Source organism: Mastigoproctus giganteus, chromosome 2, assembly GCF_048544385.1.
Source record: "Mastigoproctus giganteus isolate SK-2022 chromosome 2, ASM4854438v1, whole genome shotgun sequence".
Taxonomy (NCBI): Eukaryota; Metazoa; Arthropoda; class Arachnida; order Uropygi; family Thelyphonidae; genus Mastigoproctus; species Mastigoproctus giganteus.
In genome coordinates, this window is record NC_143576.1 from 212457166 (window position 1) to 212472290 (window position 15125).

The window sequence follows — 15125 nt, forward strand, 5'->3', positions numbered from 1 at the left end:
CTTTGATGTCTTGACCAACACTTCAAATTCATCAAATTTATTTACTATACTTCTAGTATTGGTATACATGCAAGCATACATGCTCCTACTCCTATTCCTAGTTACCCTAACACATCCCATATACCCACCTATTTCAGGATGACTGCCATCCGTCCCTGAAACCCCCAACACCCCACGCTCCAGGTCGCTACTTATTCTAATAGAAGTTGTGCAAGAATCACCTTCACCTCTGCCTACGGATACTGTTACACTATTAGTCCTTCTATCCCCCCAAGCTATCAGTTTTCCGACCCACCTAACACTGCCTCGATAGCATCAGCAAATATTCTTGCACCCTTTCTATTTAAGTGTATCCCATCCCTATAGAAGCAGTCTCTCCTGCTAACAAGTACAGTCCAGGCTGAAAAAAATTCAGGGCCGAATTGATCGACAAAGCCCTCATCATCATATACTCCCTTCTATCGTGTCTGGGTAGAATTGCAGACACTTTCAAATTCAACCCTAATTCTCGGCTTTTGTTCAACAGTGACCTGTACTGGTTAAGTAATTCTGCCTGTCTCCTACTCCTAATATCATTAGTGACAACGTGTACAACTATATCACCTTTTGTGCGATTAAAAGATGATATCCGCTCTACAATGTCATCAACTTTTGCCCCTGGCAGACATACCCTGGTCCTGTTCCACCTATTCTTTTTACATAGCATGTTTGAGGTTGTCACAGACATTCTCTCAAATATGCCAGACAAGCTGTACTTGCTACCTGGGAGTCTAAAACGCTGATGGAACTGATATTCAGGTGACACTCAAGTCAAGTGGACCCAATTTCGGCGAAGTCCGGATGGTCTGTGACAGCCAAATCCTCTGCTTGCACCTTCATGATGGTGGGACTGTTAGTAATCCTGGGTATAACCCCCATGCACAAGTACATGGTGGGTGACCACCCAGGTGTGAACCAACGTAAGCAGGGGTCGAGGTGTGGCACCCACACCACATGGAGGAACGCCGCCCCTCTATGTTACCAGGCAGTACTAGGTGGAAGATGACTCTCATCAACCGGTGAAATACCACCACTTTGCTTATTGGAGGCTTGAAGTGGTGGAACCCATGTTTAGTCTCTAGAGCTAAGTTCCAGTCAACCCTTCCCTATCTCTTCCATCATGCAGTATGATTGATAACTTTTGAGGTTATGATGAACGTCGTGGCGAGATCCAATCTTCCTTACATTTCGAGGGTACAGCTCTAAAACGGTTTTCGCAGGCTGGCCGCTAGTTAGTACACCGGACCGGACCTATTGGTAACTCTCTAGGAGGCTTCCGGATCAGCTAGTGTATAATCTTGCTACCTCTTTTTTTTCTACCTCTTACTTTGCTACCTCTTGCTACCTCTTACTTTTCTTCCAAACAGCTGCTCACTCTGTATAAATCGCAAATCCGCCCTGCCATGGAATATTGTTCCCACATCTGTGGTGGTGCCCCCAAAACCTCTCTCAGGCTTCTTGATTCCATTCAGAAGAGGGCAGTTAGGTTAATTAATGATTCATCTCTAACAGAGTCTCTCCACTCGCTGTCTCATAGACGCACTGTTTCTGCTGCATGCCTCTTCTACAGATACTTCCATGGGCACTGTTCTTCTGAATTGGCTTCTATAATTCCCGCTCTCTCTTTCAAAACAGTCCGAACACGTGCCGCCACCAGCCAACATCCGTTTACTGTCCAACTTCAAACCCACAGAACCAACTTTTCATCTTCCTCATTTATTCATTCAACTGCCGTTTTCTGGAACAACCTTCCTTCATACGTATTTCCTGAAAATTACAATCTACAGAAGTTCAAGTCCAATGTGAACAAATATCTTCTTTCGTCTTCTCAATCTCCAACCCAAGCACGGTACTAAGTACTATAGGTTCTAATACCTCTTGTGTTTGGGGTCCACATAAAAAAAAAAAAAAAAAAAAAAAAAATGTTTCCCGTTTCCCTGACAATAGAGTCACTAACAACTACTAGTTCCTGTGGGACCAGTGCATTCTGCTTTGGGGGTTGCCGCTGTGTAGCGTGATGACCAAGTGCAAGCTCTGGTGTTGATGTGGGCAGCTGAGAGCTTGATGGGCCCCTCAATTTAGATCTTTCAAGGGCATACACCCTGTCCTTCAGCCTCTCATATAGGCCCAAACAACGCTGAGTTGTCGCCTGATTGCCTTACACTCCTTAAATCGCGCACACAGAAAGACATTCCTCATGGGAATATCATGTTCTGTTCCAGAGAGTTCGGTAAACATTTCACAAGTCACACATTTTTTTTAGGCTCTGATGCGTTGGAGAATCGCCCCCTCAGTTCTCCCCCAAGTCACAGCACTCCTGCCACTTTGTGCCCGTTGCTTTGCTGCTCTAGTTTGGGGCATGATACTTTAAATTAATAAAATCAATAAATTAAATTAATTAAATGTCAATACTACGCTATCTAATAGAAACAGTGAAGCGTATTACTCTATAAATTATACGTTAGAGCTACCTAACTATCTCAATTAAAAATTTGAATTTCTTACCACTATACAAAAACAATGGCTGCAAGATTCGAATGAAATAACGGTTTTACGTGTATTAAGTATTACATATATCTACAAAAACTGTTTATCTAAATTAAAATAAAAATAACCAGCGTAACTATAAGACTATGTATTAAGTACAATATAAAATAACAATTATGTAAATAAAAGGCGCCTCCGTAGCCAGGTGGGAAGGAGCAGCAGTGCGTAGCACACGCTTCTTGATTAGACTGGGGTTCCAGCCCGTCACCACCAAATACGGAGGATGTGGAAAGGTCAGGGAATGACCACCGCATATCCCGGAGCAATATGGCCTTAGTTGCTAATGCTCCTAAAAACCAAATAACATAACATAACATAACATGTAAATAAAAAGGCAAACACTTATAGTTTTTTCGGAGCCTGCAACTCACGTGTATGCCATATCCAAAAATTTCATTACATCATACAGCATGTCCCCCTCCACTTTTTCTTACTATTGAATATACCATGAATTGTCAAACTAATCATGTGGGGAGCATTATTGAGGCAACGTTATGTCAAGGATCTGGGTATATTCTTACCACGTGTATGCCATATCCAAAAATTTCATTACTTCACGCAGCATGTCCCCCCCCCCAACTTTTTGTTACTATTGAATATAGCATGAATTGCCAAACTAATAGAGTAAACTTTTCTGCGAAAAGATCTAAACCTTCCAAACACTTCCTAGTTCATTTCACAGATATATAAAGTAAAAAAAGTAAAGTGCAGCCATTATCAATCCACTGCAGGATGGAAGCCTTCTCAACAATTCATGCTGAGGGAAATGGACCATAATCTGCCACGCTGGTCCAGTGTGGGTTGGCAGATCGACCATATTCAGCAGTCAGGGGCTTGAACCCCGTTCTACTCAAAGTGCGTGTGCTACTGCACTCCCGTTCCTGACCACTCGGCTACGGAGGCCTTCACAAATATATACGTAGTCTCAATTCTAATCTGAACGATGTTCATTTCACTTGCAATCTGCCAAACCCCATGTACTTTTTCTGACAGAATCTCAGTTATCGGTTGATTCAACTACTGCTCATCTCAGTTGCCTCAAAGGTGGTACTTGTGCATATGTTCATTCCGATATTCACTGTTAGAGAATTGGTAATTTGGAATCTCCTCTTTTCAATCTTCTCTGGCTTAAAATCTCTCTACCTCATTGTGTCATATTCATCTGTTGTCTCTACCATTTTTCCAAGTCCACTAATCACTTGGAACTCTTTGACTTCCTCTCTTTGCAACTTGACTTTCTCCAGTCCAACTTTCCTAACAGTGAGGTAATTTTCCTTAGTGATTTTAATGTTCACAACTCCAACTGGCTTCCATTTTCTAGTCACACCGACCCAGCTGGTCGAGATGCTGAGACCTATGCAGTTACTAATGACCTTGCATAGGTTCTTCATTTACCTACAATAATACTGGTCATTCCTAACCATACAGCCAACACGCTTGATATTTTTATCACAAACAACCATTCTAAGTACACGGTCGAAGTGAGTGGTCCTTTAGACAATCACCTCAGTTCACAACTTGGTGATTGTCTCTTCTTCAATGGAGCCTTTATCTCATGGCTATTCCCAACCTTGTATTTTTTTTTTTTTTTTTTGGCATTAAAAGAATGCAAAATGGGATGAGCTGTGAGATTTCTTTTCCTTGGTCGGATTACTGTTTCAAAACTTCTGATGCTCAGATCGTGTCAGTGAAATTATTCTTGTAGGAATGGAATCCTTTATTACACACTCCACTTCAAAATCTCATTCTTTATCTAAACCTTGGTTTTCCAATAAATATCTGCTAAGTCTGTTCAAGAGAAGAACATTGCATATTGTAATTGGTTTGTTTCCAATTCTTCAGTTGCATTTTCTGCCTAAACCAACGCTTGCAACAATTGTGAAGCAGTTATTAACCAGTCGAAACTAGATTTTGACCAGGCTAAGAGTAGAAAACTTTCTTCTTGCCCTAAAGGTAGCCAAGCATTCTGGTCTCTTGTTAAAGCTATTCGCTGCATTTGGCCTATCTCTGTTCCCACCTCTTTAAAAACCAGATGGTTCTATTGTCACTTCAGCCAAGGATAAAGCTGACCTGCTAACATCCCATTCACCCCAGGGGCTCACATCTGGTGAGTATGGGCTTGGCAAACCCAGGGTCCTGAGCTGGATATCATCATTCTTCTCTTTCTTGGTGATTCCTTTCTACTTCTGACTCTCTCTCTCTCTCTCTCTCTCTCTCTCTCTCTCTCTCTCTCTCTCTCTCTCTCTCTCTCAGGGTAAATCGGGGAATTTTTTTTTTGGCTGGTGCAGCATAAGCCTCAGGCTTCCTTGCACCATATGGCTAATAATAATAATAATAATAATAATAATAATAATAATTTTTCTTCCAACTCATGTATTAATGATATTGGTAAAACATCTTCCACCATTCCCAACACACTCCATTCAATACCTCCTGTGGTCTTCCATCAAAAGGATGCAAGAAAGATTTTGACGAATCTTGATGCTAAGAAAGCTCCAGGTCCTGATGTTATTTCTCCACTTGTTCTCAAAACCTGTGCTCCTGAACTTACTCCTGTTCTTTGCTGCCTTGTTTCACTTTCTTATTCCAAAGGTGTTTTTCCATGTGCTTGAAAATTTGCTCATATCCAGCCAGTTCCTAAGGGTGACAAGTCTCTTCCATCCAATTATCGTTCCATTGCAATTACTTCTACTCTTTCTAAAGTAATGGAGAAATCAATTAACTGCCAACTCTTAAACTACCTAGAAACCTTCCTTCTGATCAATGATCGCCAATATGGATTCCATAAGTGTCGATCCATTGGTGATATTCTGGCTTATGTTACCCATTTAGGGAAAAATTCAATGGAAAAATTTGTTGAAACACAAGCAGTTGCTCTTGACATCTCAAAGGCTTTTGATTGTGTTTGGCATAAAGGTCTTCTAAACAAGCTTCCATCTTATTATTTGCCAACTGTTGGTGATGGTAGATGGCTCTCTGTCTTCTAACTTCTCCACTAATGCTGGTGTCCCCCAAGGTTCAGTTCTTTCCCCCACTCTTTTCCTTGTGTACATTAATGACCTTCTTCCATTGACTGGAAATATCCATAATTTTGTCGACGATAGCACATTGCATTCCAGTTTCCATTTTGAGAAATCTTGCCCTGCTCAACCAGCTTCAACTTCTCGAATATCCGCTACCAATTCCTTAAATGCTGATCTCCAGGTAATCCTCCAGTGGGGCAAAGACAACTTAGTTGATTTTAATTCTTCTGAAACTCAGTCTTGTCTTATATCTCGCAAAAAGGATTCTTCTGCTTCTATGCTTATTGTTCGTGACACTCTGTTTTCTAGGCAAGATGATATATCTCTTTTGTGAATTACCATGACTTCTAATCTCTTTTGGAACAAGCACATTACAAATATTTATTTCTCTGCATCTCAAAAACATGGTTTCCTCTTTCACTCCTGGCATTACTTTTCTCCCATTCAGTTATTCACTCTATACAAATCGTAAATCTGCCCCAACATGGAATATTGTTCCCATATCTGGGGTGGTACCCCAAAATCCTCTCTCAGGCTTCTAGATTCCATTCAGAAAAGGGCAGATAGGTTAATTAATGACTCTTTTCTAACAGAGTCTCTCCATTCTCTGGCTCATAGATGTTCTGTTTCTGCTGCATGCCTTTTCTACAGATACTTCCATGGGCACTGTTCTTCTGAGCTAGCTTCTATAATTCCCGATCTCTCTTTCAAAACAGTCGAAACATGTACTGCCATCAGCCAGCATCCATTCATGTCCAACTTCAAACTCACAGAACCAACTTTTCATCTTCCTCGTTTATTCATTCAACTGCATTTTCTGGAACAACCTTCCTTCATATGTATTTCCTGAAAATTACAGTCTACAGAAGTTCAAGTCTAATGTCAACAATATCTTCTTTCGTCTTCACAACCTCCAACCCAAGCACAGTACTAAGTACTATAGGTTCTAATAACTCATGTTTTGGGTTTTCATAAAAAAAAGAAAAAAGAAAAAAAAAAGTGGATTACACAGTATTACCCATGCTTTTCTTTTAAGAGTGAGCTTTTCCCCTCAGTTATTACTGCGAATTTAATGAGAATGTAGTATTTGTACCCAGAATTTCCTCATTCCACAGCTACAAATGAAGTGCCAACCACACTTATTTCATGTTTTTGAGATGCATGGTAAAGTTAATGAAACAAATGTCTCCAACATTTTCACCTTTCTAAAGATTGCTTTACACCAGTAGAACTTTAGCTAGGAAATCAAAATTAAGTTTCTAATACTAGTTTTGCAAGTTTTTCTCTATCCTTGAACTGGAAAACCTAGTACTTAACAATATGTGTGACAGATCATGGCCTAGATACTAATGTGCCAAAAAAATTCACAAATAAGCAAAAATATATGGCAAAAACATAATAAAATCATGCAAATCAACACAGCACTATGTTTCTGCTCTTTCTTTCTTTCTTTTTTTTTTTTTTTTTAATGAACACCCCAAACATCAGAGGTATTAGAATCTATAGTACTTAGTACCGTGCATGGATTGGAGGTTAAGAAGACGAAAGAAGAGATTTGTTGATATTAGACTTCAACTTTTGTAGACTGTAATTTTCAGGAAATACGTATGAAGGAAGATTGTTCCAGAAAATGGCAGTTGAATGAATAAATGAGGAAGATGAAAAGTTGGTTCTGTGAGTTGTATGTTGGATATGAATGGATGCTGGCTGATGGCAGTACATGTTTGGACTGTTTTGAAAGAGAGAGCGGGAATTATAGAAGAAGAGTGCCCATGGAAGTACCTGTAGAAGAGACATGCAGCAGAAACAAGAACGTCTATGAGACAGAGAATGGAGAGACTCTGTTAGACAGGAGTCATTAATTAACCTAACTGCCCTCTTCTGAATGGAATCTAGAAGCCTGAGAGAGAGGTTTTGGGGGGAACACCCCAGATGTGGGAACAATATTCCATGTTAGGGCAGATTTACGATTTGTATAGAGTGAATAATTGATTGGTAGAAAAGTAACACTGGGAGCAAAAGAGAAAACCATGTTTTTGAGATGCAGAGAAATCAATATTTGTAATGTGCTTGTTCCAAGAGAAATTAGAAGTCATGGTAATCCTCAAAAGAGATAATATCATCTTGCCTAGAAATCAGTGTCACCAACAATAAGCATAGGAAAAGAAGAATCCTTTTTGTGAGATATAAGACAGGACTGAGTTTTAGAAGGATTGAAATCAACTAAGTTGTCTTTTCCGCACTGGAGGATTACCTAGAGTTTGGCATTTAAGAAATTAGAAGCAGATATTCGAGAAGTTGAAGCTGGTTGAACACGGGGAGATTTCTCAAACTGGAAAGTGTACAATGCAATGTGCTATCATCAGCAAAACTCTGGATAGGATTTTCAGTCAATGGAAGAAGGTCACTAATATATATATTGAAGAGGAAAAGAGTAGGGGAAAGAACTGAACCTTGGGGAACACTTGCATTAGTGAAGAAGTTAGAAGACAGAGAGCCATCTGCCATCTCCCTCAGTGAACAGTCAGAGAGAAAACTGGATAACCAATTACTAAAAACAGTTGGCGAACCATAAGATGAAACCTTGTTTAGAAGACTTTTATGCCAAGTATGATCGAAAGCGTTTGAGATGTCAATAGCAACTGTTTGTGTTTCGTCAAACTTTTCCATTGAATCTGTCCATAAATGGATAACATAAGCCAGAATATCACCAGTGGAGCAACACTGACGGAATCCATACTGGTGATTGTTGATCAGATGGAAGGGTTCTAGATAGTTTAAGGGTTGGCAGTTAATTGATTTCTCCATTACTTTAGAAATGCTAGAAGTAATTACAATGGTATGATAATTCGTTGGGAGTGATTTGTCACCCTTTTTAGGAACTGGCTGGATACGAGAAAATTTCCAAGCAGAAGGAAAAACACCTTTGGAATAATAGAGTGAAAAAAGTTGGCAAAGAACAGTAGTAATTTCAGGAGTACAGTTTTTTAAAACAAGCGGAGAATACCATCAGGACTGGGAGCTTTCTTAGCATCAAGATTCTTCAAAATCCTTCTGACATTCTTTTGGCGGAAGACCACAGGAGGCATTGAATGGAGCTTGCTGGGAAAGGTGGGAGGTGTTTTACCAAGCCATTAATACATGAGTTAGAAAAAAAATGGGATGGTAGCACGTCAGCTTTATCTTTGGCTGAGGTGACATAGAACCATCTGGTTTTGACAGTGGGAACAGAGATGGGCAAAAGTTGTGGAAAATAGCTTTGGCAAGAGACCAGAATGCTCGGATACCACTAGGGCAAGAAGCAAGTTTTCTACTCTGTGCCTGTTCATATTCTAGTTTGGACTGATTAATAACTGCTTTACAATTGTTGCGAGCTTTGGTGTAGGCAGAATATGAAACTGGAGAATTGGAAAGAAGCCAATTATGATATGCAACTTCCTTCTCTTGAACAGCCTTAGCACATTTATTGGAAAACCAAGGTTTAGATAAAGGACTAGATTTTAAAGTGGAGTGTGGAATAAAGGATTCCATTCCAACAATAATAATTTCACTGACACAATCTGAGCAAACGTTGACATCAGAAGTAATAGTAATAGTGGCATGCAATGCAAGAAAGAAAGTGTATGAGCTTATGTAGCATCAACCAAAAAAGAAAAAAAAAAATATCACACAGCCATTCACTCTAAATGTTTGTCCAGTCCCACCTTAAAATTATTTAGCCTCTCAACTGCCACAATGACAGTTTCAAGTTTGTTCCTGCAATTAAACACGCGCTGGCTAAAGGCAAATTTCTGCACATCTATTCTACAGCTGTCTTTCCTCAATTTGAATTTATGCCATCTTAGGTTTGTAATCTGAACAAGTGGAAGAATCCCATCAGAATTCAGCATGCTCAATCTATTCAATCTCAATCAGATCACCTTGCAGGTGCCTAGTCTCCAGCCATTGTAATTTGCAGAACTTAAGCCGCTCTTGGCAAGAGGATCCCTGCATTCCCCTCACCAGTCTTGTTGCCCTTCTCTGTACACGATCAAGCATATCTACATCCTTCCTAAAATTAGTCCTCCAAACCTGTACACAGTGCTCAAGGCGTGGCCTGATCATTACCTTATACAGAGGGACAATCACCTCCTTTTCCCTGCTAGCAAAATTCCTGTATATCATTGACAAAACCCCATGATCTGCTCTGGCAGCCTGTCTGCATTGCTCAGAAAATTTCATATCTGACTGTACAATTACCCCCAGATCTTTTTCATTTTCTACCACCTTAAGTGTAGTACCACACAGTTTGTACATTCACCTGGGGTTACTTCTACCAATATGCAGTACTTTGCATTTGTTAATCTTCAGTTGCACTTCTCAGCCCATCTTCCCAAATATTCTTGATCCTGCAGTAGCACACTGCCATTACTGTCATTAACAACCCTGCAAACCTTTGTATCATCTGCAAACTTAAACATTAAGCCTGATATGCCTTCATCAATATCATTGATAAATATACAAAACAACAGTAGACCCAACACCGAACCCCATGGGATTCCACTAATAACATAATTCCATGAAGAGCAGTGCACATTGATTACCATCCTCTGTCTTCTCCCACTCAACCATCCTTTTATCCATTGTAGCAACTTACCCTTAATAGCATTATTAAGGGTAAGTTGTGCTCCAATTTGTACAGTAGTCTTCCATGCGCAACAGTGTCAAAAGGTTTCTTGAAATCCTAGTATATGATATCAAAATTATTTTTCGCATCCAGTTCCTTTGTAACCACATCATAATATCCAATCAAATTTGTCTGGCAAAACTTTCCCTTAACAAACCCATGCTGTGTCTGAATTATTGCTGCGGTCCTGGATAGATGATCCTGCAATGTATCTTTAACCAGTGACTCCATTATTTTACCTGGAACAGAAGTTAAACTATCTGGTCTGTAATTACTCATGTCACCCTTCAATCCCCCTTTGTGAATTGGGGAATACATTTGCACATCTCCAGTCCGTGGGGACCTCCCCTGAGTCCAAGGATGCTCTCATAATTATGGCTAAGAGTTTGCTTAGTTGCTTTGCTGCCTCCTTTAATATAACTGGATAGATCCCATCCACCCCAGGTGCCTTTTTTATGTTTAACTTCAACAATTTCTCCTCCACTTTGCTCTCAGTTATTAGAAAATCATTAAGTTTTGAAATAGTAGTCTGACCAAGGAAAAGAAGTGAAGAAATCTTGCAGGTAATCCCATTTTGCATTCTTGTAATGCCAAACAACATAAGGTTTGGAATAGCCATGAGATAAAGGCTCCATTGGAGAAGAGACAATCACCAAGTTGTGATATGAGGTGCCTAAAGGACCATTCACTTCGACCGTGTGCTTAGAAGTGTTGTTTGTGAGAAAAAGATCAAGCATGTTGGCTGTATGGTTAGGATTGTCTGGTATTCTTGTAGGAAGTGAACAATCTGTGTGAGGTCATTAGTAATTTCAAAAGCCTGAACATCTTGACTAGCTGGATCTGCGTGACTAGAAGACAGAAGCCAGTTGGATTTTTGAACATTAAAATCACTAAGGAAAATTATCTCACTGTTAGGAAAGTTGGACTGGAGAAAATTCAGTTGCAAAGAGAGGAAGTCAAAAAGTTCCATGTGATTAGAGGAGTTGGGAGAATGGCAGAGACAACAGATGAATTTAACTTCTGGCATTATGAAAGTAACACAAGAAGTTGTCCTTGGCAAATTACATATCTAGTAAATTTTAAGAATTGTTTACATTTTTTTTTTTTTTTTTTCAATTTAACTTTATAATTTTTCTTGTATGTTTGTAATATATTATTGCATTTGTTATCCTTCATTCTGTATAAAGATATCTTGCTGAATGTCTTCTTGGCCATTGCTGTGGATAACTTAGCCGATGCCGATAGTTTATCATCACCTGAAAAGGTATGCGAGTTTTGATTTTATTTTAATCTGAAACATTTAGAAATAAAAGTATATTATAAAAATTTTTGCAAGGCTACCTTCTCCTTCCCTATGTTTTTGCAGCCAGCAGTATTCTGCCCTAGAAAGATTGTGCAAGGCTCAAGGGGTAGAATTTTTTTCAGCCTGGACTGTACTTGTTAACAGGAGAGATTGCTTCTACAGGGATGGGATACACTTAAATAGAAAGGGTGCAAGAATATTTGCTGATGCTATCGAGGCAGTGTTAGGTGGGTCAGAAAACTGCTAGTTTGGGGGGAGACAAAGACGAATAGATTAACAGTAACCACTGGCAGAGGTAAAAGAGATTCTTGCACTGCTTCTATTGGAATGAGCAGAAGCCTGAAAAACAAGATGCAGGATATTTCAGAGCCTGCTGCGAGCCATTGCGGTACAAGTAAACACATGGGTTGTGTTAGGGTAGCTAAGAATAGAAATAGGTGCATGTATACTTGCGTGTACACCAATGCTAGGAGTTTAGTAAATAAATTTGATGAATTTGAGGTATTGCTCAAAACATCAAAGGCAGATATTGTTGGGATATCAGAGACATGGTGTCACACAGATATAAGGAATGCAGAACTGGAATTTGGGGAGTAAAATGTCTACAGAAAGGATAGACTGGAAAAAGAAGGGAGGAGGGGTTATGCTATTAGTTAAGAAATACATAAAATCCAAGGAAGTGAAGCCAGTGGATATCGCTGGACAGTGCAGTGTCGAGTCAGTTTGGTGTGACATAAGCATTGGGAGATCAAAATTGAGAGTAGGAGTGTGCTATAGGCCTAATGACTCTGAGTATAATAAGAAACTGTACAGGGAAATAGAGTGGGATAGTAAATCAGAGAGTCTTATAATGGGAGATTTTAATTTCCCAGATATTGACTGGAATTTCTGGGCAGGTCACTCACACACTAGCAAGGCTTTTGTGGATTTATTGGATGATTGTTTTCTAAATCAGCATGTTCAGGAGGCAACTAGAGGGAGTAATACTCTTGATTTGATTATCAGCAGTGATTCTTCATGCATTAAGAATCTGCAGATAAATGAACCACTAGGTGGGAGTGATCACAGTGTGCTGAAGTGGGATTTACTCAAAGAGGTAACTACCATTAGGGGTAAAGGGAAGGGTTATTGCTTTCGTAAAGGTGACTATGATGGACTGAGACAGTATTTAAATTCTATACAGTGGGACCAACTGATGATGTTACCAACAGCAAATGCAAAATGGGAAGCATTCAAAGAACTTATCTTGGAAGCTACTAGGCTTTACATACCAACTAAGAAATATTGTTCAAGGTTTAGGCCTAAATGGATGTCAGATGTACTGATGAGGCATATGGCAGAGAAGAAACATGCATGGGATACATACAAATTAACACATGACACAGAAGCCTATGATATACAAGTTGATCTGTAACCAAGTTACAAAGGAGGTTAGGCAGGCGAAGGTAGATTACGAGAAATCTTTGGCAAGGGATGCAAAGAAAAACAGCAAAGAGTTCTTTACTTATGTAAACTCTAGAAGGAAGAGGATGAATCAGATTGGTCCACTTGATATCGATGGGTCAACTGTTGATGATCCTGCTCAGGTAGCTAACAAACTAAATGAATATTTTGCATCGACATTCACACATGAGGAGTTTCACACAGTGAGGGGAATGCCAGAGGTGTATTCAACTCTGGCAGTAAGCTAGAGAATCTTGTAATAACTGAGAGTAAAGTGGAGGAGAAATTGTTGAAGATAAATACAAGAAAGGCACCTGGGGTGGATGGGATCTATCCAGTTATATTAAAGGAGGCAGCAAAGGAAGTAAGCAAACCCTTAGCCATAATTATGAGAGCTTCTTTGGACTCAGGGGAAGTACCCATTGACTGGAGATGTGCAAATGTGACCCCAATTCACAAAGGAGGATCAAAGGCTGACACAAGTATTTAAAGTAATTATAGACCTGTGAGTTTAACTGCTGTTCCAGGAAAATTAATGGAGGCACTAGTTAAAGAAGCACTGCAGGATCATTTAGACAAGACTTCAGTTATAGCTCGGACACAGCATGGTTTTGTTAAGGGGAACTCTTGCCTGACCAATTTGTTTGGATACTATGATGCAGTCACAAAGGAACTGGATGCAGGGAATAACTTTGATATTATATGCTTGGATCTTAGTAAGGCTTTTGATACTGTTGCACATGGAAGACTGCTGCACAAATTGGAGCAGTGTGACATTGGAGGCAAATTACTGCTGTGGATAAAGGGGTGGCTGAGGGGGAGAAGACAGAGAGTGGTAATCAATAGAAACTGCTCGTCGTGGACTAATGTTATTAGTGGAGTCCCTCAAGGCTCAGTGTTGGGTTCATTATTGTTTTCTGTATTCATAAATGATATTGATGATGGTATATCAAGCTTAATGTCGAAGTTTGCAGACGATACAAAGTAGGCAGGGTTGTCAAGGACACTACTGACACTATGCTATTGCAACAGGATCTGGAAAGGTTGAGCAGATGGGCTGAGAGGCGGCAAATGAAGTTTAACATTGAGAAATGTAAAGTACTACACATAGGAAACAGCAATCCCAGAGCAACGTATCAACTCTGTGGTACTACACTGACAGTGGTAGAGAATGAAACGGACCTGGGGGTGGTTGTGCAGGCAGATATGAAGTTCTCTGAGCAGTGCAGATGGGCTGCGAGAGTAGCTCATGGTGTATTGTCAATGATATATAGGAGTTTTTCTAGCAGGGGTAAGGAGGTGATTATTCCCTTGTATAAGGCAATGGTCAGGCCACACCTAGAGTACTGTATACAGGTCTGGAGGCCTCATTTCAAGAAGGATGTAGAGCTGCTGGAACAAGTAAAGAAAAAGGCAACAAGATTAGTGAATGGAACATAAGGGTGCTCTTACGAAGAAAGGCTTAAGTTTTGCAAATTACAGTGTCTGGAGACTAGGCACCAGCGAGGTGATCTGATAGAGGTGTATAAAGCCTTGAATGGTTTGAGCATGCTCAATGCTGATGGGATTCTTCCTCTCGCTCAGAATAATCACCTGAGAGGGCATAAATTCAAATTGAGGAAAGACAGATGTAGGATAGACGTGCGGAAATTTGCCTTTAGCCAGCGGGTGGTTGGTTGGTGGAACAGATTTCCATCCCTTGTCGTGGGAGTTGATAGCCTAAATGAGTTTAAGGCTCAGCTGGACAGGTATTTTGAACGAACAGAGGGGTGAAGTGGTTTGTTTGTTTGTTTTTTTTTTTTTTTGGCTGATGCTGCATAAGCTTGCTTTCTTGCATCAAATGCCTCTACTAATGCTAATGCAGTGGTCTTAATATTCAGAGCAGACCAAACTTTGCCTTTGAAATAACTTGCCCTGGTATAGTTGTACTGTAATGGGAATAACATCAAGCTTACCAGTAGATGCAGTCTCTTTTAGATATAAAGAGGTGCTTGATATAGTACCTGACTAGTGTAAAGGAAACTAAATTTTGCCTTTAGTGATTTTCTGATATTTTAAGACATTGTTATTGCAAAGCATTCAGTACTGTTTGTGTTATCTTAAT

General features: G+C 39.9%; 1 protein-coding gene across 1 annotated transcript in view; it reads left to right on the forward strand.

The window, feature by feature from the left end:
* Window positions 1-15125, forward strand: part of LOC150090042 (muscle calcium channel subunit alpha-1-like) — a 1145904-nt gene that overhangs the window by 459470 nt on the left and 671309 nt on the right. Inside the window, exon 16 of the mRNA XM_090389719.1 lies at window positions 11463-11539. Within this exon, the coding sequence (XP_090245845.1) occupies window positions 11463-11539 (77 nt within the window). The remainder of the gene's footprint in view (window positions 1-11462; window positions 11540-15125) is intronic.